Source organism: Oncorhynchus mykiss, chromosome 6 (genome assembly GCF_057628025.1).
Source record: "Oncorhynchus mykiss isolate SJ-2025 chromosome 6, ASM5762802v1, whole genome shotgun sequence".
Taxonomy (NCBI): domain Eukaryota; kingdom Metazoa; phylum Chordata; class Actinopteri; order Salmoniformes; family Salmonidae; genus Oncorhynchus; species Oncorhynchus mykiss.
The window spans coordinates 19,707,455-19,731,676 of record NC_143027.1 but is presented as its reverse complement, the minus strand read 5'-3'; the positions used below and the strand labels follow the sequence as shown (position 1 = coordinate 19,731,676).

The following is a 24,222-nucleotide window of genomic DNA, read 5'->3' as shown; positions in this document are numbered from 1 at the left end:
CCTGTACCTGTCCCGCAGGTGTGATGTTCAGATGTACCGATCCTATGCAGGTGATGTTACACGTGGTCTGTCTGTCCTGTTTTCCTGTAGCGCTGTCTTAGGTGTCTCACAGTATGGACATTGCAATTTATTGTCCTGGCCACATCTGCAGTCCTCATGCCTCCTTGCAGCATGCCTAAGGTATGTTCACGCAGATGAGCAGGGACCCTGGGAATCTTTCTTTTGGTGTTTGTCAAAGTCAGTTTAAAGGCCTCTTTAGTGTCCTAAGTTTTCATAACTGTGACCTGAATTGCCTACCATCTGTAAGCTGTTAGTGTCTTAACGACCATTCCACAGGTGCATGTTTATTCATTGTTTGTGGTTCATTGAACAAACATGGGAAATAGTGTTTAAACCCTTTACAATGAAGATCTGTGATGTTATTTAGATTTTTACGAATTATCTTTGAAAGACAGGGTCCTGAAAAAGGGACGTTTCTTTTTCTGCTGAGATTACATGGATGAATCTGTCAATCTGTGAGAGAGTGCATGGTGTGTAATTGAAAGGCCTTTCTCCAGGTGAAATTGGAGAGTAAATTAGATGTGATGTTATCGATCCAAGTCTTCATTGCCTGTATAAGAACAGATTATTGAAATGTGTGTGTTAATGTTGTGTGTATGTTGTCTTTGCGTGTGTGTGTGTGTGTTTGGGGGGGGGGGGGGGGGGGGTGGAGTGAGAGAGTGAGGGGAATGAGGGGAATGAGGGAATGAGTGAAGGCCAGTGTGTGGTCAGGGAGAGATTATTCCAGTGAAGGTTATTGATGACCTGTGGAGTCAGGACTGGACTGGACCATCTATGTCCAAGTGACTATGGCAATTTCACTATGGGAGACACTAACAAGCAACCCTGCAAGCCATCTGCTCAACCAAAACATTATAATCAAGGATGTGTGTGTGTGCCAGGCGTGCACTGTATCACTGAATGTCTGTGTTTGTGACCATAATGCCACACAATCAGTGTCCATCACTAGGGCCTTAGATTTCCCTCTAATGCAGGAATAAGAAACACACCCCTCCCCTTCTCCATTTGTATCCTGCAGGGAAATGTTTGCTTGAGTGCAAGTTTACATACACCTTAGCCAAATACATTTAAACTCTGTTATTCACAATTCCTGACATTTAATCCTAGTAAAAAGTCCCTGTCTTTGGTCAGTTAGGATCACCACTTTATTTTAAGAATGTGAAACGCCAGAATAATAGTAGAGATAATTATATATTTCATTCATCACATTCCCAGTGGGTCAGAAGTTTACATACACTCTATTAGTATTTGGTAGCATTGCCTTTAAATTGTTTAACTTGGGTCAAATGTTTTGAGTAGCCTTCCACAAGCTTCCCACAATAAGTTGGGTGAATTTTGGCTCATTCCTCCTGACAGAACTGGTGTAACTGAGTCAGGTTTGTAGGCCTCCTTGCTCACACACGCCTTTTCAATTCTGCCCACAAATTTTCTTTAGGATTGAGGTCAGGGCTTTGTGATGGCCACTTCAATACCTTGACTTTGTTGTCCTTAAGCCATTATGCTACAACTTTGGAAGTATGCTTGTGGCCATTGTCCATTTGGAAGACCAAGCTTTAACTTCCTGACTGATGTCTTGAGATGTTGCTTCAATATATCCACATAATTTTCCTACCTCATGATGCCATCTATTTTGTAAAGTGCAACAGTCCCTCCTGCAGCAAAGCACCCCACAACATGATGCTGCCACCTCCGTGCTTCACAGTTGGGATGGTGTTCTTCGGCTTGCAAGCCTTCCCCTTTTTCCTCCAAACATTACGATGGTAGTTATGGCCAAACAGTTCTATTTTTGTTTCATCAGACCAGAGGACATTTCTTCAAAAAGTACGATCTTTGTCCCCATGTACTGTTGCAAACCGTAGTCTGGCTTTTTTTTATGGCGGTTTTGGGGCAGTGGCTTCTTCTTTGCTGAGCGGCCTTTCAAGTTATGTCGATATAGGACTCGTTTTACTGTGGGTATAGATACTTTTGTACCTGTTTCCTCCAGCATCTTCACAAGGTCCTTTGCTGTTGTTCTGGGATTGATTTGCACTTTTCGCACCAATATACATTCATCTCTCGGAGACAGAAAGCGTCTTCTTCCTGAGCGGTATGATGACTGCATGGTCCCACGGTGTTTATGCTTGCGTACTATTGTTTGTACAGATTAACGTGGTACCTTCAGGCGTTTGGTCTTAGCTGATTTCCTTTGATTTTCCCATGATGTCAAGGAAAGAGGCACTGAGTTTGAAGGTACGCCTTGAAATACATCCACAGATACACCTCCAATTGACTCAAATTATGTCAATTAGCCTATCAGAAGCTTCTAAAGCCATGACATAATTTTCTGGAATTTTCCAAGCTGTTTAAAGGCACAGTCAACTTGGTGTATGTCAACTGCTGACCCACTGGAATTGTGATAAAGTTAATTATAAGTTAAATAATCTGTCTGTAAGCAATTGTTGGAAAAATTACTTGTGTCATGCACGAAGAAGATGTCCTAACCGACTTCTCAAAACTATAGTTTGTTAACAAGAAATTTGTGGAGTGGTTGAAAAATGAGTTTTAATGACTCCAACCTAAGTGTATGGTAACTTCCGACTTTAACTCTATATATTTAGTAGTGATGTGTGCGTGCACAGGCCACCATCCATGTTTTTCAGAAATGCTCCAACCTTTAATGCTGATTGGTCAACAGTCTTTGTGAAGCAAGTATTTATATTTCATTCAATAGATGATTGGCATATTTTGACACTTGAAGAGCTTGATAAGGTTATTTCTGCAAAAAGATGATTCTGAGATAAGTGTCTTTTATGTTCTGAACACTCATTTGTTTGAATGGTGTAAGCAATTTATATATTGTATTCTTTTGAGCTTAAGAACATGAATTGGAGTATTTAAAGTACTGTATAGGTAGAGAACAAGGATATGTCAATAACAACATGAATTGGAGTATTTAGGGTACTGTATAGGTAGAGAACAAGGCTATGTCAATAACAACATGAATTGGAGTATTTAGGGTACTGTATAGGTAGAGAACAAGGCTATGTCAATAACAACATGACTTGGAGTATTTAGAGTACTGTATAGGTAGAGAAAGAGGATATGTCAATAACAACATGAATTGGAGTATTTAGGGTACTGTATAGGTAGAGAAAGAGGATATGTCAATAACAACATGAATTGGAGTATTTAGAGTACTGTATAGGTAGAGAAAGAGGATATGTCAATAACAACATGAATTGGAGTATTTAGGGTACTGTATAGGTAGAGAAAGAGGATATGTCAATAACAACATGAATTGGAGTATTTAGAGTACTGTATAGGTAGAGAAAGAGGATATGTCAATAACAACATGAATTGGAGTATTTAAAGTACTGTATAGGTAGAGAACAAGGATATGTCAATAACAACATGAATTGGAGTATTTAAAGTACTGTATAGGTAGAGAACAAGGATATGTCAATAACAACATGAATTGGAGTATGTAGAGTACTGTATAGGTAGAGAACAAGGCTATGTCAATAACAACATGAATTGGAGTATTTAGAGTACTGTATAGGTAGAGAACAAGGATATGTCAATAACAACATGAATTGGAGTATTTAGAGTACTGTATAGGTAGAGAACAAGGCTATGTCAATAACAACATGAATTGGAGTATTTAGAGTACTGTATAGGTAGAGAACAAGGATATGTCAATAACAACATGAATTGGAGTATTTAAAGTACTGTATAGGTAGAGAACAAGGCTATGTCAATAACAACATGAATTGGAGTATTTAAAGTACTGTATAGGTAGAGAACAAGGCTATGTCAATAACAACATGAATTGGAGTATTTAGAGTACTGTATAGGTAGAGAACAAGGATATGTCAATAACAACATGAATTGGAGTATTTAGAGTACTGTATAGGTAGAGAACAAGGCTATGTCAATAACAACATGAATTGGAGTATTTAGAGTACTGTATAGGTAGAGAAAGAGGATATGTCAATAACAACATGAATTGGAGTATTTAAAGTACTGTATAGGTAGAGAACAAGGCTATGTCAATAACAACATGAATTGGAGTATTTAGAGTACTGTATAGGTAGAGAACAAGGATATGTCAATAACAACATGAATTGGAGTATTTAGAGTACTGTATAGGTAGAGAACAAGGCTATGTCAATAACAACATGAATTGGAGTATTTAGAGTACTGTATAGGTAGAGAACAAGGCTACGTCAGTAACTCCATTTGGACAAAAATCCAGATAGAACTTTCATGCCTATTGATTGACACATGTCGCTCGACTAGGACTGATGAAGTAGACAGGCCATTGACAGCCGTCCATCACACTAAAGCATTGAGGAGAGGGCAGAGGAAGAAGCGATAAACTAGTAAGAAGCACCCCTTTTAAGTGAGATTAGATTCTTTTTGATCATGGTGCTAGTGCATATTTAAACACTCAACATGACTAGGAATCAAGAGAATGCTCTTCACGGCCAAATGGCTCAGGCTGATAGGAAGACATTCCTCTTAATTTAGCAGGGAAATATTTCCCCTCACACCAGCCCACTGCCAACTCTCCCCTCACACCAGCCCCCCGCCAACCCTGCCTGTAGGTGGCCTCCTCTCCCCTCACACCAGCCCACCGCCAACCCTCCCATCACACCAGCCCCCCGCCAACTCTGCCTGTAGGAGGCCTCCTCTCCCCTCACACCAGCCCACCGCCAACCCTCCCATCACACCAGCCCCCCGCCAACCCTGCCTGTAGGTGGCATCCTCTTCTCTCCCCTCCACCAGTCTCAACACAAGCCCTGTGACCCACTTCACTGCTCCTACTGCTTAACCTAATTATGTTGCCTCTATCCATCTGTCTCTCTGTCTCTCTTTCTTTCTATTAGGGGTGGGAATTGCCAGGGACCTCAAGATATGATATTATCACGATACTTAGGCGGGAATATGATATGTATTATGATTCTCAAGATTCTATATGTATTAATATTCGATACTGCAATTTTATTACGATTCGATGTTACAAACTTATTGGTCAATCCCAGGAAACCAAAATTGATTCCGTGAATGTTCTCAGAACATTTGTTAGGTCGCGGCAAATGTTCTCATAACACAAAAGTTGTCCAGTTGTGCTGATGATTATAGAGGGTTGACAATCTGGTTGCAGATCCAAAGATTGTAGGTTCAATCCCACATATTCTGATGATTATAGAGGGTTGACAATCTGTTTGCAGATCCAAAGATTGTAGGTTCAATCCCACATATTCTGATGATTATAGAGGGTTAACAATCTGGTTGCAGATCCAAAGATTGTAGGTTCAATCCCACATATTCTGATGATTATAGAGGGTTAACAATCTGGTTGCAGATCCAAAGATTGTAGGTTCAATCCCACATATTCTGATGATTATAGAGGGTTAACAATCTGGTTGCAGATCCAAAGATTGTAGGTTCAATCCCACATATTCTGATGATTATAGAGGGTTAACAATCTGGTTGCAGATCCAAAGATTGTAAATTCAATCCCACATATTCTGATGATTATAGAGGGTTAACAATCTGGTTGCAGATCCAAAGATTGTAGGTTCAATCCCACATATTCTGATGATTATATAGGGTTAACAATCTGGTTGCAGATCCAATGATTGTAGGTTCAGTCCCACATATTCTGATGATTATAGAGGGTTAACAATCTGGTTGCATATCCAAAGATTGTAGGTTCAATCCCACATATTCTGATGATTATAGAGGGTTAACAATCTGGTTGCAGATCCAAAGATTGTAGGTTCAATCCCACATATTCTGATGATTATAGAGGGTTAACAATCTGGTTGCAGATCCAAAGATTGTAGGTTCAATCCCACATATTCTGATGATTATAGAGGGTTAACAATCTGGTTGCAGATCCAAAGATTGTAGGTTCAATCCCACATATTCTGATGATTATAGAAGGTTAACAATCTGGTTGCAGATCCAAAGATTGTAGGTTCAATCCCACATATTCTGATGATTATAGAGGGTTAATAATCTGGTTGCAGATCCAAAGATTGTAGGTTCAATCCCACATATTCTGATGATTATAGAGGGTTAACAATCTGGTTGCAGATCCAAAGATTGTAGGTTCAATCCCACATATTCTGATGATTATAGAGGGTTAATAATCTGGTTGCAGATCCAAAGATTGTAAATTCAATCCCACATATTCTGATGATTATAGAGGGTTAATAATCTGGTTGCAGATCCAAAGATTGTAGGTTCAATCCCATATATTCTTTAACCGTGTTCCTTTAAAAAAAATAAAAACGCTGAAATTGAGGCTCAAATACATTCTTCTTAAAGAGAGGATTTCTTTAAATGAAATGCAGAATTAAGACTAACTGTAAAAATATAACAATATAATTCCTACTTTGAGACACTTGACATCGTCCCCCCGTTTGATTTTTAATGATCAGAAAAGCAAAAGTGATCCTAGATCAGCACAGTCTTGGATACCTTGTAAATATGTGCTGCATATAAAGAGGATGGGTGAAGTGACGTTGAATAACTCAGGTTAATTATGTCTAAGAAGGCTAAAAAGGAAGCATGGAATTCCTGAATGCCCATACAGCCATGTGCTATATACTGAAAAAAGTGTCATTCCCTGGTGGCAAAAAGGATGAAAGATCAATCTTAGGAACCAACCATCTCAGGTTCAAACCCCATATGTGCAGATTGTCAACATAGAAAGTGTTAGAAATATGTTTTTATGTTTGAATGCTGTTCAAAAGTCTTATGAATGAAATGAAAGTGCTGTGTGTCTATACCACCTTGTAGTGGGCCTACAATGCAATCCTCAAATGGCAAATGGCCATTGAATCTGTTGAGAAACATTATGGGGATGTATTCCAATCTGCATTAAGTAAATACAAATTTGCACGCTGAGAATGTTGTGGTAATATTAAGTCAAATTTAAAAATACACTTTTCTAAATGTTCTTGAAATGTTCTGAGGACTTCCAAAACAAGGTAGACATGTGTATTGCATGAAAATCAATGGAATATTATGTTAAACCTAAAACAAATATGCCATGACCGTCATAAAAAAATATATATTTGGAAATTGTGGAACATTATGCAACATTTTGGGAATTTTCTGTGCAACCGTCATGAATATTACAAGAATATTGTTTATGCACATTGTGGGAATGTTCTGTGCAACCTTCGTGAATATCACAAGAATATTCTTGCAACATTAAGGGAATTTCCTGTGCAACCTAACAAACATTGTATGAATGTCATCACAACTGAGCATATTTTATGCTTTGGAAACCTATCTCTTGTAATGTATCCACACTGTTCCCATAACCTAATTTAATGTTCTGGGAACCTTTAAAGAACTGCGTTTCTGTCAACATTCTTGCAACATCAAAGGATTGTTTTTTGCAACCTGATACAAACATTATCTGAACTGGACAGTTTTAGTGTTTTGGGAACCTATCGCTTCTCATATCCCCATGTTTCCACAACCTATAGAAACATTCTGGGAACCATTAAAGAACAGATTAAATGTGTTCAGGTGAATGTTTTTTACACCCTAAAAGAAACATTGTAGAACCATTCGCACAACTGGACAGTTTTTGTGTTTTGGGAACATGTTTTTGGGATGTCCCCACAATGTTCTCACCAGAGTGTTCCCACAACCTAATGAAACATTCTAGGAACCTTTAAAGAACAGACCAAATGTGTTCTGGGAATGTTCTTGCAACATTAGGTGACTGTTTTATAATCACCAGCATGACTGGGCAGTTTTTTTGTTATGTGAACATTTGCCGGTACCTACCGAATGTTCTGGGAACTTTCACAGAACCAATTTTGCTTTGCTGGGAAAACACTACTGGTACATTGAGTTATTACATTACGTGGAACCTCAATGAGAACCTTTGAGGAATGTTCTGTGGTGGTTGTTTTATTTTAGTGAATGCTAGAACGTTCCAAGAATAAAAATTTATTTTGTTATCAAAACTAATGTTAGATAAAACCCTAACTAGAACTTGATGGGAATCTTAGCTAATGTTCTGTGAATGTTCCCGGTTTGCTGGACTATGTCGGCTGCAGAGGGACAATAGAGGGCCATGAGAAAATGAACTGTCTAACTATTTAATAGAAGATGGAGAAAAAGCTATGAAGGAAAATACTGTTGTTTTGGTGTAGGTACAGCTGACTAGCGCAACATTTTGATTTTGATATTGTAAACAATTGTATCCTGATATTTAACTGTATCCATTTTCCCCCTGATCACTTCAATCAGTCAGTCAGTCAGTCAGTCAGTCAGTCAGTCAGTCAGTCAGTCTGTATCAGGGCTGAGGAGTGTGTTTGGTTTAAAACACACACCCCTCAATCAATATGACACACAAAGCAACAGAGAGATGGAAACAACTGTCTTGTGGCTGAAACTGTCTTCATGAAATGTTAATGTGATAAAGCAGCCTCAACATAATCAAGTAAAAGCCGGATGAATCCTCTCATTGCCAGAGAGGCGGAGGAACATTGAGGGCTGGTGGTTCATACTCAGTCATTAATGGGAATTAAACATATAAAGTCTATCCTGCATTTAATTATTCATCTGAGAGAGATGCCAGTGACACAGAAAAGAGGAGAAACATCTTAGAAAAGGATTCTGCCATAGCCAAGCCCATAATGAAGACCGTGTTGTGGGGGTATGACATATAATAACCCCTTTGAGACTTAAATATAAGAGAGGAGTAATCTACTGAGATATAAAGGACTTGCCATTCTTACAAAGGCATCATAGTGGTGTTATCGTCATAGAGACTTATTTTAACGAACAAAGACTCTTTCTTACGCACTGTGGATGACTTGAATTCATATCGTTTTCCAACAGTGGTTCTTTCAGCAGTGTCACTGCGGAGGATTTACCATCGCTGACATGGATACGAAAGAGACGGCTGCTAAATGAAGATATGGGAGCGATGTAGAGCCTGTGAGGGCATTAGCATGTGCAACAGGGGAGGAAGAGTGTCAAGCAGAGAGCCAGAGACCTGACGCAGAGCAGGTCTGACACCTCCAGCCGAGAGAGATGGTCGGGTGATTTCCCTACTGCACGGGGAACAGCAAAAGTTTGAAGGGATTCAATGCACAGCGGAAGCCCACTGCTCAGCTCACTGATGAGTACATGCTTTTTGGAAGACACCCTCACCACCATGAGTCTTTATAAGGAAAAGGAACGAGGTATTCCTGGTAGGAACCATGTGTTTACAAACGGGATTCGGGAAGGAACACTCCGAGGCCTGTCAGTTTGATTAATAGGAACGGCGTCGCTCATGCTGGAAAACACGGAGAGAGAGATTGAAACCTCTCGGCTTGCCAGAATAATAATTCAGGGATAGCATTATAGGGCAGTGCTGGCAGTGGGCCAGCAAGCAGTAATGACCCTGTTCTCAACATGACCCGCTATGGATGTCTACATGGTAGAAGGCTACTAATATGTATCTTAATCGAAACACTGACTAAACGAAAGAGCACCGAACCTGCTGTGTGAAACAGCGTAGATTAGAATGTCATGATGACACGGTAGGCTACAAATCCAAGGGATTCCCAATTATATTCCTTCATGCAAACTCGTTAGTCCCAAATCATCAGAAATCTTACAGGATTTTCTTGCTCTAGCTTTATATAGCCAACGCCACAATACTGTGCTTGGCATTACCCTGCATCAGCCTAAGTCAAGCAAGACCAAGGTGGCAGCACATACAAACCTCCTCAGTATGATCCATTTCATAGAGGACGTACTACAGTAAAGTAGTAGTAGCGTAGGTAGTGGTGCCAGTAGCTAAGGAAGAGGTAGACTCTTTTGTCTATCAGATTTTCTTGGCTCTAAGTTCTCCAGCGACTCCATTCAACTGGGTGTTCTGGAGATGCATCTGAGTGAGCATCAATCACATTGTAAACCCCACAGAGCTCAAATCAATCCACTTACACACCCACATCCATGACCAGCATCTCTCTTCCTCCCTCTCCCTCCCTCTGTGTGGGAATATGCAGTTCCCTATCTGTGTGTGTGTTTGTCTGTATGGTAGGAAGAAACATGGGATGCACAGTGAAAAGGAGAAACACCAACACAGACACAAAAAGGTTCCTAATCATCACATAAAAAATTGAATATTTTATGGAAAAGGAACAAAGGAGAGACAAAAGAACACACAACAAAATGACACAAAACATTCCAAAATACATATATAGTTTAATTTAAAGAGATTTACAATTACAAAAAAGTAGGACAACAACACATGCAACCATTAATTCAATCTCAACGTTTGCTTGCAAAGTATGGTGCAGTAGCAACTGCAAATAAGTCAATTGTTTTGCCCCACAGTTTTCAAAGTTAGCTAGCTAGCAATTTTATTCTTTGCAGTTAGTAAAAAAAAAAGGAGCAACTAGGGTTAAGTGCCTTGCACATCAGCAGATTTTTCACCGAGTCAGCTCGGGAATTCAAACTAGTGACTTTTCAGATATTGGCCCCACGCTCTTAACCGCTAGGCTACCTGCCTTTTACATAACATGTGCTCCTACACTGTTTTGCTAGCTACCGTAAGGCTGTTTGGTAAAATACAAGTCCTCAATTTGACGAGGTATCTCCAGTTGTGGTTATGATTCAACGATTGTGATGTAATCAACTTTCCAAGCATATTGGGCTTGGAAATGTACCAGAGTGTGCATTTACATGTACCAGAGTGTGCATTTACATGTACCAGAGTGTGCATTTACATGTACCAGAGTGTGCATTTACATGTACCAGAGTGTGCATTTACATGTACCAGAGTGTGCATTTACATGTACCAGAGTGTGCATTTACATGTACCAGAGTGTGCATTTACATGTACCAGAGTGTGCATTTACATGTACCAGAGTGTGCATTTACATGTACCAGAGTGTGCATTTACATGTACCAGAGTGTGCATTTACATGTACCAGAGTGTGCATTTACATGTACCAGAGTGTGCATTTACATGTACCAGAGTGTGCATTTACATGTACCAGAGTGTGCATTTACATGTACCAGAGTGTGCATTTACATGTACCAGAGTGTGCATTTACATGTACCAGAGTGTGCATTTACATGTACAAGAGTGTGCATTTGCTTACTGTGGCCGACATTCCATGCACATGACATTATACATGTGCTTGTGCACTGAACTGGTAAATCAGCTATTGCAAAGCAAAGATGTGTTTGTTCAGTGCATGTGGGCTAATTGAGGCTGAAGAGACCCAGTGATTGTTATTTCATCCACTTACCATAGAGCGTGTGGCATGCCCTGTGAAATGTCACTCTGTGCCAGGGAAAGTGTTGTGATAATATGTATCGTTGTGTGTGTAGCGGGACTGTCTAATAAACATTGAGGAAGAGCTCTAAAATAAATATAATAAACGTGCAATTTCTCTCCACAAGAGACCATGTCCTGAAGAGACCCTGACCTGGAGACCCTGATCTGAAAAGACCCTGATCTGAAGAGACCCTGCCCTGAAGAGACCCTGATCTAAAGAGACCCTGACCTGAAGAGACCCTGATCTGAAGAGACCCTTATCTGAAGAGACCCTGACCTGGAGACCCTGATCTGAAGAGACCCTGATCTGAAGAGACCCTGACCTGAAGAGACCCTGATCTGAAGAGACGCTGATCTGAAGAGACCCTGACCTGAAGAGACCCTGACCTGAAGAGACCCTGACCTGAAGAGACCCTGATCTGAAGAGACCCTGACCTGAAGAGACCCTGTCACCACCTGAGGGGAAGTTCATTCATGTGACTGACAGCCACTGCTGTGTCTTGCACTTAACACAGCTAGTGGGGTATGTTTTGAATGGATTTTGAATGGTTTTGAATGGATGTGACACTTGCAGAGAGAAAAAATAGAAAGGAAAAGAGAGGAAAACAACCTAAAGCCAAACCAGTTGGTCCTGGACTATGTCAGAGTGCCTTTGAATTCCCAGCCCCTTCACAGCCCTGATCACCTAGATACTTGTTGAGATCTGAAAGGTTTGGACATGTGTGTGACAAAAATATGACAAAAAAAGCTTATTAGGGGGCAGGGTGGAGCTCTTACCGTGTCTCATCCTCTCAGATCTCCACAAGTGTCAAGGGAGTAGGAGTTAGGGGTTAAAGGGGTTGTTTTGGACAGTGTAGGGGGTAAAGGGGTTGTTTTGGACAGTGTAGGGGTTAAAGGGGTTGTTTCTGGACAGTGTAGGGGGTAAAGGGGTTGTTTTGGACAGTGTAGGGGTTAAAGGGGTTGTTTCTGGACGGTGTAGGGGGTAAAGGGGTAGTTTCTGGACAGTGTAGGGGTTAAAGGTGTTGTTTTGGACAGTGCAGGGGTTAAAGGGGTTGTTTTGGACTGTGTAGGGGTTAAAGGCGTTGTTTTGGACAGTGTAGGGGTTAAAGTGGTTGTTTCTGGACAGTGTAGGGGTTAAAGGGGTTGTTTTGGACAGTGTAGGGGTTAAAGGGGTTGTTTTGGACAGTGTAGGGGTTAAAGGGGTTGTTTTGGACAGTGTAGGGGTTAAAGGGGTTGTTTTGGACAGTGTAGGGGTTAAAGGGGTTGTTTCTGGACAGTGTAGGGGGTAAAGGGGTTGTTTTGGACAGTGTAGGGGTTAAAGGGGTTGTTTCTGGACGGTGTAGGGGGTAAAGGGGTAGTTTCTGGACAGTGTAGGGGTTAAAGGGGTTGTTTCTGGACAGTGTAGGGGGTAAAGGTGTTGTTTTGGACAGTGCAGGGGTTAAAGGGGTTGTTTTAGACTGTGTAGGGGTTAAAGGCATTGTTTTGGACAGTGTAGGGGTTAAAGTGGTTGTTTCTGGACAGTGTAGGGGTTAAAGGGGTTGTTTCTGGACAGTGTAGGGGTTAAATGGTTTGTTTTGGACAGTGTAGGGGGTAAAGGGGTTGTTTTGGACAGTGTAGGGGTTAAAGGGGTTGTTTCTGGACAGTGTAGGGGTTAAATGGTTTGTTTTGGACAGTGTAGGGGTTAAATGGATTGTTTCTGGACAGTGTAGGGGTTAAAGGGGTTGTTTCTGGACAGTGTAGTGGTTAAAGGGGTTGTTTTGGACAGTGTAGGGGTTAAAGGGGTTGTTTCTGGACAGTGTAGGGGGTAAAGGGGTTGTTTCTAGACAGTGTAGGGGTTAAAGGGGTTGTTTTTGGACAGTGTAGGGGGTAAAGGGGTTGTTTCTGGACAGTGTAGGGGGTAAAGGGGTTGTTTCTGGACAGTGTAGGGGTTAAAGGGGTTGTTTCTGGACAGTGTAGGGGGTAAAGGGGTTGTTTCTGGACAGTGTAGGGGGTAGGGGGTAGGAACTAAAGTGGTTGTTTTGGACAGTGTAGGGGGTAAAGGGGCTGTTTCTGGACAGTGTAGGGGGTAAAGGGGTTGTTTCTGGACAGTGTAGGGGGTAGGGGGTAGGAACTAAAGTGGTTGTTTTGGACAGTGTAGGGGGTAAATGGGCTGTTTCTGGACAGTGTAGGGGGTAAAGGGGTTGTTTCTGGACAGTGTAGGGGGTAGGGGGTAGGAACTAAAGTGGTTGTTTTGGACAGTGTAGGGGGTAAAGGGGCTGTTTCTGGACAGTCTAGGGGGTAGGGTGTAGGGAGTAAAGGGCTTGTTTCTGGACAGTGTAGGGGGTAGTGTGTAGGGAGTAAAGGGGTTGTTTCTGGACAGTGTAGGGGGCAGGATGTAGGGGTAGGAGGGTTGTTTCTGGACAGTGTAGGGGGTAGGGGGTTGTTTCTGGACAGTGTAGGGGGTAGGGGGTTGTTTCTGGACAGTGTAGGGGGTAGGGTATAAGGGGTAGGAGCTAAATGGGTTTTCCTTCTGCTTACTTCTAATACTTCTAAATCTCAATTTTTTTCTCCTTAATAATCCCCATCACACTGGTGCTTGAGACTTTGCACAGGTGCAGGGGGGGGGGGGGGGGGGTATGTTTCCATGGTGACCCGTGAGCAAGTGTGAACACTCACCAACTCCTTCTTCTTCATGCATTCCATGAGGATGATGAAGAGGTGTTGGGCTTGGGTGCGGCTGTACGTGAATGTCTTCTGTATGGTCACCAGCAACTGGTCCCTCAGAGTCTCATTTATGATCCTGATGAGAAGGAGGGATAGGGAGAAGGATAAGTGTAAAAGAGACCTGGAGCCAAAACTTAAATTCAGGTTTTAAAATTGAAGTATTAAGCATTAGGACTGCATTTGGGAAACACTAAAAATGCATCTTACTATACAGATATTTGGAACGGTTTCTGCATCCCCGGCAATACAGTAGCAAACCTGTGTATCTGATATGTGACACGTACCCTCCCTCCTCGGAGTACTTGTGTCCAAATGCCAGGATGTCTGAGGCACGCCCGCTCCCGTCACACACCACCACGGGGACAGGCGGAGTGTCCCTCAGGTACTCCAACACGATGGAGATCACATTAGGACCACCCTCCACTATCAGAGCCACCACCGGCACTCCCTGACCAATACCTACAGAGAGAGGGGAGAGGAAAGGCGGAGGACAGGGGTAGGTAGAGCGAGAGAGAGCGAGAGAGAGCGAGAGAGAGCGAGAGAGAGCGAGAGAGAGCAAGAGAGAGAGAGAGAGACAGAGAGAGAGAGAGAGAGAAAGGGGAGGAAGGGGAGAAGAGAGAGGTGTGACTGACAACATTTCAACGGGGTCCATGTTACGTGCTGTTCCCCGATTCAACAAGTGCCCCTACATCTCACCTCTCAATTAAAATAGAACTGCTACCAACAGACAAATCTGGGACACACGTGTTAAAAATAGTCGGCAGTCGGCAGCACACTGGTGTGTCTTGATTCTAAAAGAGTTTCCTATTTCGCTGTGTTTTTCTGAGAAGTTAACCAAAGCACAGATCCACACTGAGCCGCATAGAAGCCCTGGAGCGAGCACCCTCCTGCTGCACAGAGGGACAGCCTCATGCTGGCTAATCAGAAGCTATTAACAGTCATTAGAGGTAATTAACAGGTGGGTTCTGGTGCTCACACACAGGCCTGCCTGGGATAATGGACCTGGAAAGAGAAAGGATGCAGCCCTACAGTACCAAACCCCCACAAGGACGCCCAGTTCCTTTGTCACTGCTTCTCTCTTTCTGTCTCTGTCTCCCACTCTCTTTCTCTCGCTCCAACCCACTCTCCGTCACTGTCTCTCCCTCTCTCCCACTCCCACCCACTCTTACTCTCTCTATTCTCTCTCTCTCTCTCTCTCTCTCCCTTTCTCTCTCACTTGCTCTGTCACTCTCTCTCTCTCTCTCTCTCTCTCTTTCTCCCTCTCTCTCTTTCTCCCTCTCTATCTCTCATTTGGCTGCCACCCATCAGTGTTTTGACTCAAATTTAAAAGCTGTGTCCTGCCAGATCCTCCCTCCCATCCTAGCCTTCATAAGTTCACTGGGGATAGGTGGGCCAAAGACTCAGGGCCCGCTCACACACGTGCCATCATTGTGTCTCGCTTGCTACAGGCACAGTTACATAAAGAAGGACCTATTTTAGGGCCTTGTCTACTTCAAAGCCTAGAACGCCAGCACACTGTCAGACAGAGGAGAATAAGAACAGAGGAGTGATAGTCTTCTCTTTTCATATCGGTTTTACTTGACTTCTTCTGTTAGTCTTCACCTCTGCATGTGTCACAATAATGTCTGCTTTTCTTTGGCGGTCATCTCCAGAACCTGAAGGTATTACGCTCCAATTGAAAGACGCCATCGTGCAGATGAGGAAGGGAAAGCACAGCTGTGTCGTTGCTAATTGGCTAGACAGAGAGAAAGAGAGCGCATGGTAGTGGTGAGTGCGGGTCAGCTGTTTGTTCACCCGCACCCGTCTTCAATTGCTAATAACCCATCCGCAACCACCCCAATATACTTGATAAAGTTAAACTCTGAGGCCAGCACACGACCCTAACCCGCTAATATAGAAGATGTGCTACAGTCAAGAGATTTAGAAATGCTTCTGCTTATAATTTCCGACCTTTTGGTTGGCTATTTGTAAGTCAACTTGTCTAGAATTAGATACACGCAACTTCTCTTCTGTTACTATATGTGGCCCTAGAAGACTAAATAAACCTTTCCTCACCAGAATAATGTCATAAAACAATATAATTATTTATTTATTTAGGGAAAACCCAATTAGACCAGGATCTCATTCCCAAGGCCGCCCTGATCACAGCAATACAACAACCAATAGTTTCATGCCCTGATCTGTTTCACCTGTCCTTTTGATTGTCTCCACCCCCTCCAGGTGTCGCTTATTTTCCCCTGTGTATTTATCCCTGTGTTTCCTGTCTCTCTGTGCCAGTTCGTCTTGAATGTTCAAGTCAACCAGCGTGTTTTCCCTGTGCTCCTGCTTTTCTATTCTCTTTTACTAGTCCTCCCGGTTTTGACCTTTGCCTGTTTTTCTGGACTCCATTCCCGCCTGCCTGACCATTCTGCCTTCCCTGACCTCGAGCCTGCCTGACCATTCTGCCTTCCCTGACCTCGAGCGTGCCTGACCATTCTGCCTGCCCTGACCTCGAGCCTGCCTGACCATTCTGCCTGCCCTGACCTCGAGCCTGCTGACCATTCTGCCTGCCCTGACCTCGAGCCTGCCTGACCATTCCGCCTGCCCTGACCTCGAGCCTGCCTGCCATTCTGGAACTCTGAACTGGTTTTGACCTTTTGCCTGTCCACGACCATTCTCTTGCCTACACCTTTTGGATTGTTAATAAACATCTTGGCCTCTAACCATCTGCCTCCTGTGTCTGCATCTGGGTCTCACCTTGTGCCCTTCTAATAGAATGTAAAATAAAACAGAAATCAATAGAAAACAACATTTAACAAAAACAGGTACATTCCTCTGCTACTAGGTCCTCAATCAAAACTCTAAACTGCCCGAGCGGCACCAGAACATCTAATTGTAATGAGTTCTATAAATTGTCCCAGCAGTGAGGCGCATTAAAACTAAAAGCAGATTTACCTAATTCGGTAGAGACCTAAGGAACCTCAAGAGTTAACCAACTCTGTGAATGGGTTTGGTAAATCATGTTTTTATCCTTCAACAACGAAGTTAAGTCAGAAGCTTGTATAGTAGAGCTTTGTAAACAAAAAGGGAATAATGAAGTGATCTCCGGGAATTCAATGAGGACCAGCCAACCTTTTGAGACAGGATGCAGTGATGAGTATTAAAACTGTCACGTGATAAAGCGAAGGGCACTATGGTAGACAGCATCCAAAGGTTCAAGAGCAGTGGCTGCTGCATTCTGATAAATTGTTTCACCATAGTCAAGTACTAGCAGAAAAGTTGACTGTACAATCTGCTTCCTGCTGTTTAGGGAGAAGCAAGATCTATTTTTTTTTTAAATGAGCCCATTTAAAATCTTAATATAGCTTTTAACTAGCTCATCAGTATGTTTTTGTTTATGCTAAATCTTTGTCAATCCCAAAGCCCACATATTTCTCGGCGGGAACCCGATCGATGGGACAACCATTGAATTAATACATATGTAGTCCACCTGATTTTATTTTATTTTTGCGAGAATTTGAGAACAACATATTTCGTTTTTCCCACATTAAGTGCAAGTTATAAAATTGAATGCTTCAATCTAGTTGACATCGGGAAAGTTTTCTGTCATCTCTACTTCTTTTGTGGAGAAAAGATGTTAGGGACCGGGGAGAAAATGCAATAACTCTAAAGATAACAGGAAAGATTTTCTGTGCAAAATGTCCAAATGACATCAGTTTGACCAGTTGTAAGGAAATAGAAAGCATTGAGAAAATGACCCGAAATGTTTCGGATAAGATTTCAGCTCGGCTTGGATGCATAATTTATATGGTTGAAATAATATCAGCTTTCATGATATTGATAAACATAGCCCCTCTACATATGGTATCTAACTGCGCATTCGCATTCCCTCAAGATGCTGAAAGAAATAACTAATATTTCTCCGCTTCTGTTCCTGAGTCAAAATGTACAGTAGCCTACAATTTGTTGTATCATTTACCAGCAAGAAATGCAAAAGTCTGCAGGAGTAAATATTGAAGGTGCAATATGCAGAAATTGCTATGCCATTTCTTAGTTGCTAACATTCTAATAGTTTGCATAATTTCTGTTCATGTAGAGAATCATTGTACCATCTGAACCGATGTGAAATATATTTTCAATAACCCAAAATATTGTGATTTCAGCTGTTTGATGCTGGTGTACAACACCAAAAGTCAAAGATGCAAAAGTGAAACGTATGAACGGGAAGCACAGAAATAGCCACATAGAACAGATCTACCACATCTTAGACTTGCTTTCAATGAGAATGACAGATCTATAACTCCCATTTCTATGTGAATTTTGTCAGTAGCCCAAAAAGTACAATTTTGCAACTTTAAGGCTATGTGAGAGGTTATAACCCATCTGAACAATAGGCTACAGTTCCCTTAACGTGCCATAGGCCTATTTGAAATTCCCGTCTTGAGACTGTCAAATGTGTATAGCGCCTCACAATCATCACACATAACATAGTCGGCACTGCTATCATCCTCTTTTACCACTTCACCAAACAGGACTTTTCTGGACCTCCCTTCTCTTTATTTACAACTCTCCATTTCACAGCTTTTCTCTTTTTGAATTAAACCCTGACATTGTCCTTTCTGCCACAGTGGATCGATGATAACTTTATCTGCCTGATCCCAGCATTTGGTGATTGGTGTGTAGGCTATTTGGCACACATAGATTTAGGCCCTGAATCTTAGGCTTACGCACCAATGCCAAGTAACCTAAAATAATGAAAGATAAACCTATGTAGCCTATAGTTATAAATTGCACAAGAATTATACATTTATGGATTTTTTAAAGGTATTGTTTTCTCTTTATTCAACACACCCACCCACCAGCCACACAATATTTTGTGACCCTAACCTAACCCAACTGCGGATATAGCTGCGGGGACTGAGGGATATGAGTCAACCCGCCCATCACTAGAGCGTGGTACCTGCCTATGCCACATTACACAACACAATCAAAGTGCAGGAGTAGACTGCACTCACAGTACGTGTGGTCCTAAAGCCAGTTCATATGTCTGAGGTATAGAGCAAGATTTGTGTAACTGGCAATGCTGACAGTTCTACAAGTTGCTTTAGATAAAAGTGGTCTGCTAAATGACCATGTTATATTGTTATTATATGAATATCTACGGTCTCTCAGGTAGAGTGGGGACCTCAGACTGAGCATTCATTCTTAAATCACGTCACATTGGAAACAGATAAAAAAAGTTAGCTTTGTGCTCTTTGCTGTGTAGGGTTGAAAATATTTGAAAATAGCCTTACAAAATGGACCAAATGCTAAATAATTTCAAAAAATAACAAATCTGCCATAGCTGTATGGGGAGATGGAATCCATTTTTTGGACGAGATTACTCTCGAGTCTATGGAGTGGAACGTTGTGCTTTGCAAGACGCGTCATTGTCAGCACACACTGTATTTCGCTACCCCCTCTGATCAAGTTTCCACAACAGCTCACAGTCATGTTGATGAAATAACACCAGGGCATTTAGAACCGGACATTGAATAGATTCCATTACAAATGCCAGTACCCCATCAATAATGGATAATAAATCACATATTCACTACCATCCGGTTTATATAAGAGAAAACCTTTGGGGTTTTCCGTATCAGATTAGTGGAGGCTTTACTAGTGATAGGTCAGAGTAGCTCGTAACTGGAGCAGATCGATCCCTTCCTCTCTTTGAACACTCTCCACACACCCACCTCTATGTATCTACTGTCTTCCCTCTCTCTCTCTGACGTCTATGGCCCCTGCTCACAGCTCTTGAGAGAGAGAGAGAGAGAGAGTGAAAGAGAAAGAGAAAGAGAGAGAGACAGCCCGGAAGAGGGGAGGAGGAGAGGAAAAGTGTGAGCCTCACCAGCCCCCAATATCTATCTTTAGTCAGGGAGAGAGGGGGGAGGGTTGTGAGGGGGACACATGTAACATGATTAAACGGACCTCATTATGGAGCCGTTGACTCACCCAGAGAAACATTAGCAAGGCTGGAGGAGGTTTCTCTATGTGGGTCGTTTTCACACATCTAGGCCTTCCCTCGGCATCCACACTGCACTCGCTAGCACCTATTTCCCCAGAGTGGACTGGCAAATTGGAGCTGTGAAAGTATTAAGACATGAAAGGTAGAGAAGAGAAGGTCAGAGGCAGATGTAAAGGGCCAATTCTACAACGCCACCGCTCCATTTCGATTAGTTATGTCTCTGTCACACTTTGACTTTCCTTGTTCTTCTGTTCTCTTCTGAATATAATCCATTCGTTTCTATTTTTGCGTTGGGTAGGCGCTGCAGTTGAGATAAGATAATTAGTTGGGTTGGGGGACACTTTCTTTTCAGAGGAATAGGGATAAGATGGGTGAGAGTGTCAAATGGCTATAGAATTAATTTGAACCCAAGCCAACACAGGTATGGCTGTTAGTGGAGGTGGTGGCACTAACCGCTTGAACACCAGATTGTGGGACATTGTCTACTGGAAAATGACACCCATTATAAATATTGGGGAAGCAACTCTGAAAATATAGTTTACAAGCTACCAATTACTTCACTAAAGCTACCCTTAAGAAAAATATAGTTTACTGTACTTAACTAAAAACTACTTTGTGAAAGATTATCATATGTGAATCTGAAATGTCATAGACTACAAATTGCTAAATGTATTTAGGCTATTAAACACAAAAACTATGTTTCAAGTAATAATTAGGCAGGTCTGATGCCAATTATTGCCTACTTCACCCATGTTTTATTTTAGCAAAAAAGTTATAATAGTTAGCCACACAACAACTGTACATATTTAAAAAGTAATTAAGTGCTAAAAATACTTCCCATATTAGAATTTATTTCAACTACCACCAAGATAAAGCAAAATGCAGTTAAATTACTAGTTGACCTACATGTAGTTCACTACTCCCCAATACATGGTACACAGCAGCTTCCCTACTGATTTACCTGGCTGTCTCAGAGTTGACAGTATCTCTCTCTCTCTCTCTCTCTCTCTCTCTCTCTCTCTCTCTCTCTCAAGCGCAGCAATTCCACCATGACAGGCGACAGACTGAGTTTATCAGGAAGTGTATAGGAAATGTTATACCCACTATGACTATTAACACCTACCCTAACCAGAAACCATGGTTCACTCACCTCTCCCTAACCCTGTGCTATCAAACTCAATTACCTGCCAGGCCAGTACGCATGATTTTGTTCCAGCACATGAAACGAATCAAGGAAGTTGTCTATTAAAGATCATGATTGGTTAATTAGTTATATGGGTTGTGTTAGTGCTGGGTTGAATATCCAGTCCCTTCAGTAACTGAGTTTGAGTCCACTGTTCTAACCACTCCAATCATCACTTCCTCTACTGTCTCTCCCTTTTAATAATTAATCAGTCCTGTGCAGTGTTTTCTCTGGAAAAAAATGTGTAGCAGTGGGGGGAAAAGGTCGTGGAGGGGGCTGAATGGGGGGTCCCTCCTAGACTTCTTATGTAGAAGGACTGTGCAAGGTCCATAGCCTATGCATGGTCCATATTATCAGATATGCTATTAGCAATAAACATTGGCACCTGTAGCCCAACTGATGCAGCAAAGTGCAAATAAAATAGGCTGAAGCATGGAGTTGCTTATCTACATTTACCTTATTGGGCTAATCATTATCCAGAGACCAAACAGATCTCAAATGTGATCTTTTGACTAGTTACAACCAGGAATACAACTTCCCCGAATTGGATCCTTTGTTTGTACTCCCTTGGGGAATTGAACTGATTCCAGAGGCTGACCCAAAACATCGCCGGCGGGGAAAAGGTACTCGGAGTGGACTTCTAATCCGACTCAGGAGACCTGCACACCGCCCACCGCTTCCGAGTATATTACTCGCTGGTGTTCCGTCTCTGGATAAAAGCTGAGGGCGAGTTACCCCGACCTAGAATACCTCACAATCAAGTGCCGACTGTATTACCTCCCAAGATAATTTTCTTCGGTTATAGTCACAGCCGTGTATATTCCCCCAAGCCGATACCATGACGGCTCTCAAAGAACTTCACTGGAGTATATGCAAACTGGGGATTTTAACAAAGCAAATGAGGAAAACATTATTAAAGTTCTATCCAAATACTGACTCGTGCTGCTAAAACACTCGACCACTGCTATTCCAACTTCCGTGATGCCTACAAGGCCCTCCTCGGCCCACCCTCCCTCACGACTCCATTTTGCTCCTCCCTTCCTATAGGCAGAAAGGCAAACAGAAAGTACCCGTGCTAAGGACTATTCAATACTGGTCTAACCAATGGGAATCCACGCTTCAAGATTGTTTTGATCAGGGTAGCCTCCGAGAATAACATTGACGAAAATACGGATACGGTGACTGAGTTTATCAGGAAGTGTATAGGAAATGTTATACCCACTATGACTATTAAAACCTACCCTAACCAGAAACCGTGGATAGATAGCAGCATTCAAGGCAAAACTGAAAGCACGAAACACCACATTTAACCATGGGAATATGGCAGTGTAGTTATTCTCTCCGTAAGGCAATCAAACAGGCAAAATGTCAGTATAGAGACAAAGTGGAGTCGCAATTCAATGGCTCAGACACAAGACGTATGTGGCAGGGTCAACAGACATCACGGACTACAAAAGGAAAACCAGCCACATCGCGGACACTGACGTCTTGCTTCCAGACGAGCTAAACACCTTATTGGCCTGCTTTGAGGACAACACAGTGCCACGAATGCGGCACGTTACCAAGAACTGTGGGCTCTCCTTCTCGACGTGAGTAAAACATTTAAACGTGTTAACCCACGCAAGGCTTCTGGCACAGACGACATCCCTAGCCACGTCCTCAGAGCATGCGCAGACCAGCTGGCTGGTTTGTTTACTAACATATTCAATCTCTCCCTATTCAAGTCTGCTGTCCCCACATGCTTCAAGATGACCACCATTGTTCCTGTACCCAAGAAAGCAAAGGTAACTGAACTAGTTTTGCGCGAATGCTGTGGGTACAACATCACTGATGAACTTGCTAATAAACTCGCTCACCGAATCAGCGTATTCAGCAATGTTATTGTCCAACGCTATGCGGAACATATCCCAGTCCACGTGATCGTAGCAATCTTGAAGGTTGGATTCCGATTGGTCGGACCAGCTTTGAACAGACCTGAGCACGGGCGCTTCCTGTTTTAGTTTCTGTCTATAGGCTGGGTGCAACATAATGGAGTCATGGTCAGATGTTCTGAAAGGAGGGCGGGGGAGGACTTTATATGCTTCGCGGAGGTTAGAATAACAATGATCCAGGGTTTTGCCAGCCCGGGTCGCGCATTCGATATGCTGATAAAGGGAGCCTTGTTTTCAGATTAGCCTTGTTAAAATCCCCAGCAACAATACATTCAGCCTCAGGATATGTAGTTTTCAGTTTACATAGAGTCGAATGAAGTTCTTTCAGGGCCGTTGATGTGTCTGCTTGGGGGGGGGGGGGGTATACACGACTGTGATTATGATCAAAGAGAATTCTCTTGGTAGATAATGCGGTCGGCATTTGATTCTAAGGAATTCTAGGTCAGGTGAACAAAAGGACTTGAGTTCCTGTATGCTGTTCTGATCACAATACGTCTCGTTAATCATAAGGCATACACCCCCACCCTTCTTCTTACCAGAAAGATGTTTCTGTCTGCGCGATGCGTGAAGAAGCCAGGTGGCTGTACCGAGTCTGATGACGTATCCCAAGTGAGTCATGTTTCCGTGAAACAAAGAACGTTACAATCTCTGATGTCTCTCTGGAAGGCAACCCATGCTCGGATTTTGTCTACCTTGTTGTCAAGAGACTGGACATTGGCGAGCAGTATGCCCGTGAGCAGTGCACGATGTGCCCGTTTACGGAGCCTGAGCAGAAGGCCGCTCCGTCTCGACCCCTCCTGCGGCCGTTGTTTTGGGTCACCGGCTGGGTGGTGGACCAAACAGGGGATCCGCTTCGGGAAAGTCGTATTCCTGGTCGTAATGTTGGTGAGTTGACGTTGCTCCTATGTCCAATAGTTCCTCCCGACCTAATATTTCCTGGGGTAACAACGTAAGAAATAACACATAAAAAAACAAAATGCTGCATAGTTTCCTATGAACTTGAAGCGAGGCGGCCATCTCTGTCGGTGCCGGAAGTGTAAATGTAATAAGCCAGGGAGAT

The 24,222-nt window shown here is 42.5% G+C and overlaps 1 protein-coding gene across 6 annotated transcripts in view; it reads right to left on the bottom strand.

The window, feature by feature from the left end:
- Positions 1 to 24,222, bottom strand: part of LOC110525413 (transient receptor potential cation channel subfamily M member 3) — a 184,187-nt gene that overhangs the window by 40,448 nt on the left and 119,517 nt on the right. For 4 of the 6 annotated variants that reach the window (XM_036979555.2, XM_036979556.2, XM_090237172.1 and 1 more), the window contains exons 7-8: positions 14,347 to 14,521; positions 14,015 to 14,138 (exon numbers count right to left, since the gene is read on the bottom strand). In XM_036979555.2, coding sequence (XP_036835450.1) covers positions 14,015 to 14,138; positions 14,347 to 14,521 — 299 coding nt within the window. Of the gene's footprint in view, positions 1 to 14,014; positions 14,139 to 14,346; positions 14,522 to 20,035; positions 20,166 to 24,222 lie in introns of all 6 variants that reach the window. The other 2 variants (XM_090237170.1, XM_090237171.1) reach the window with 1 other exon arrangement.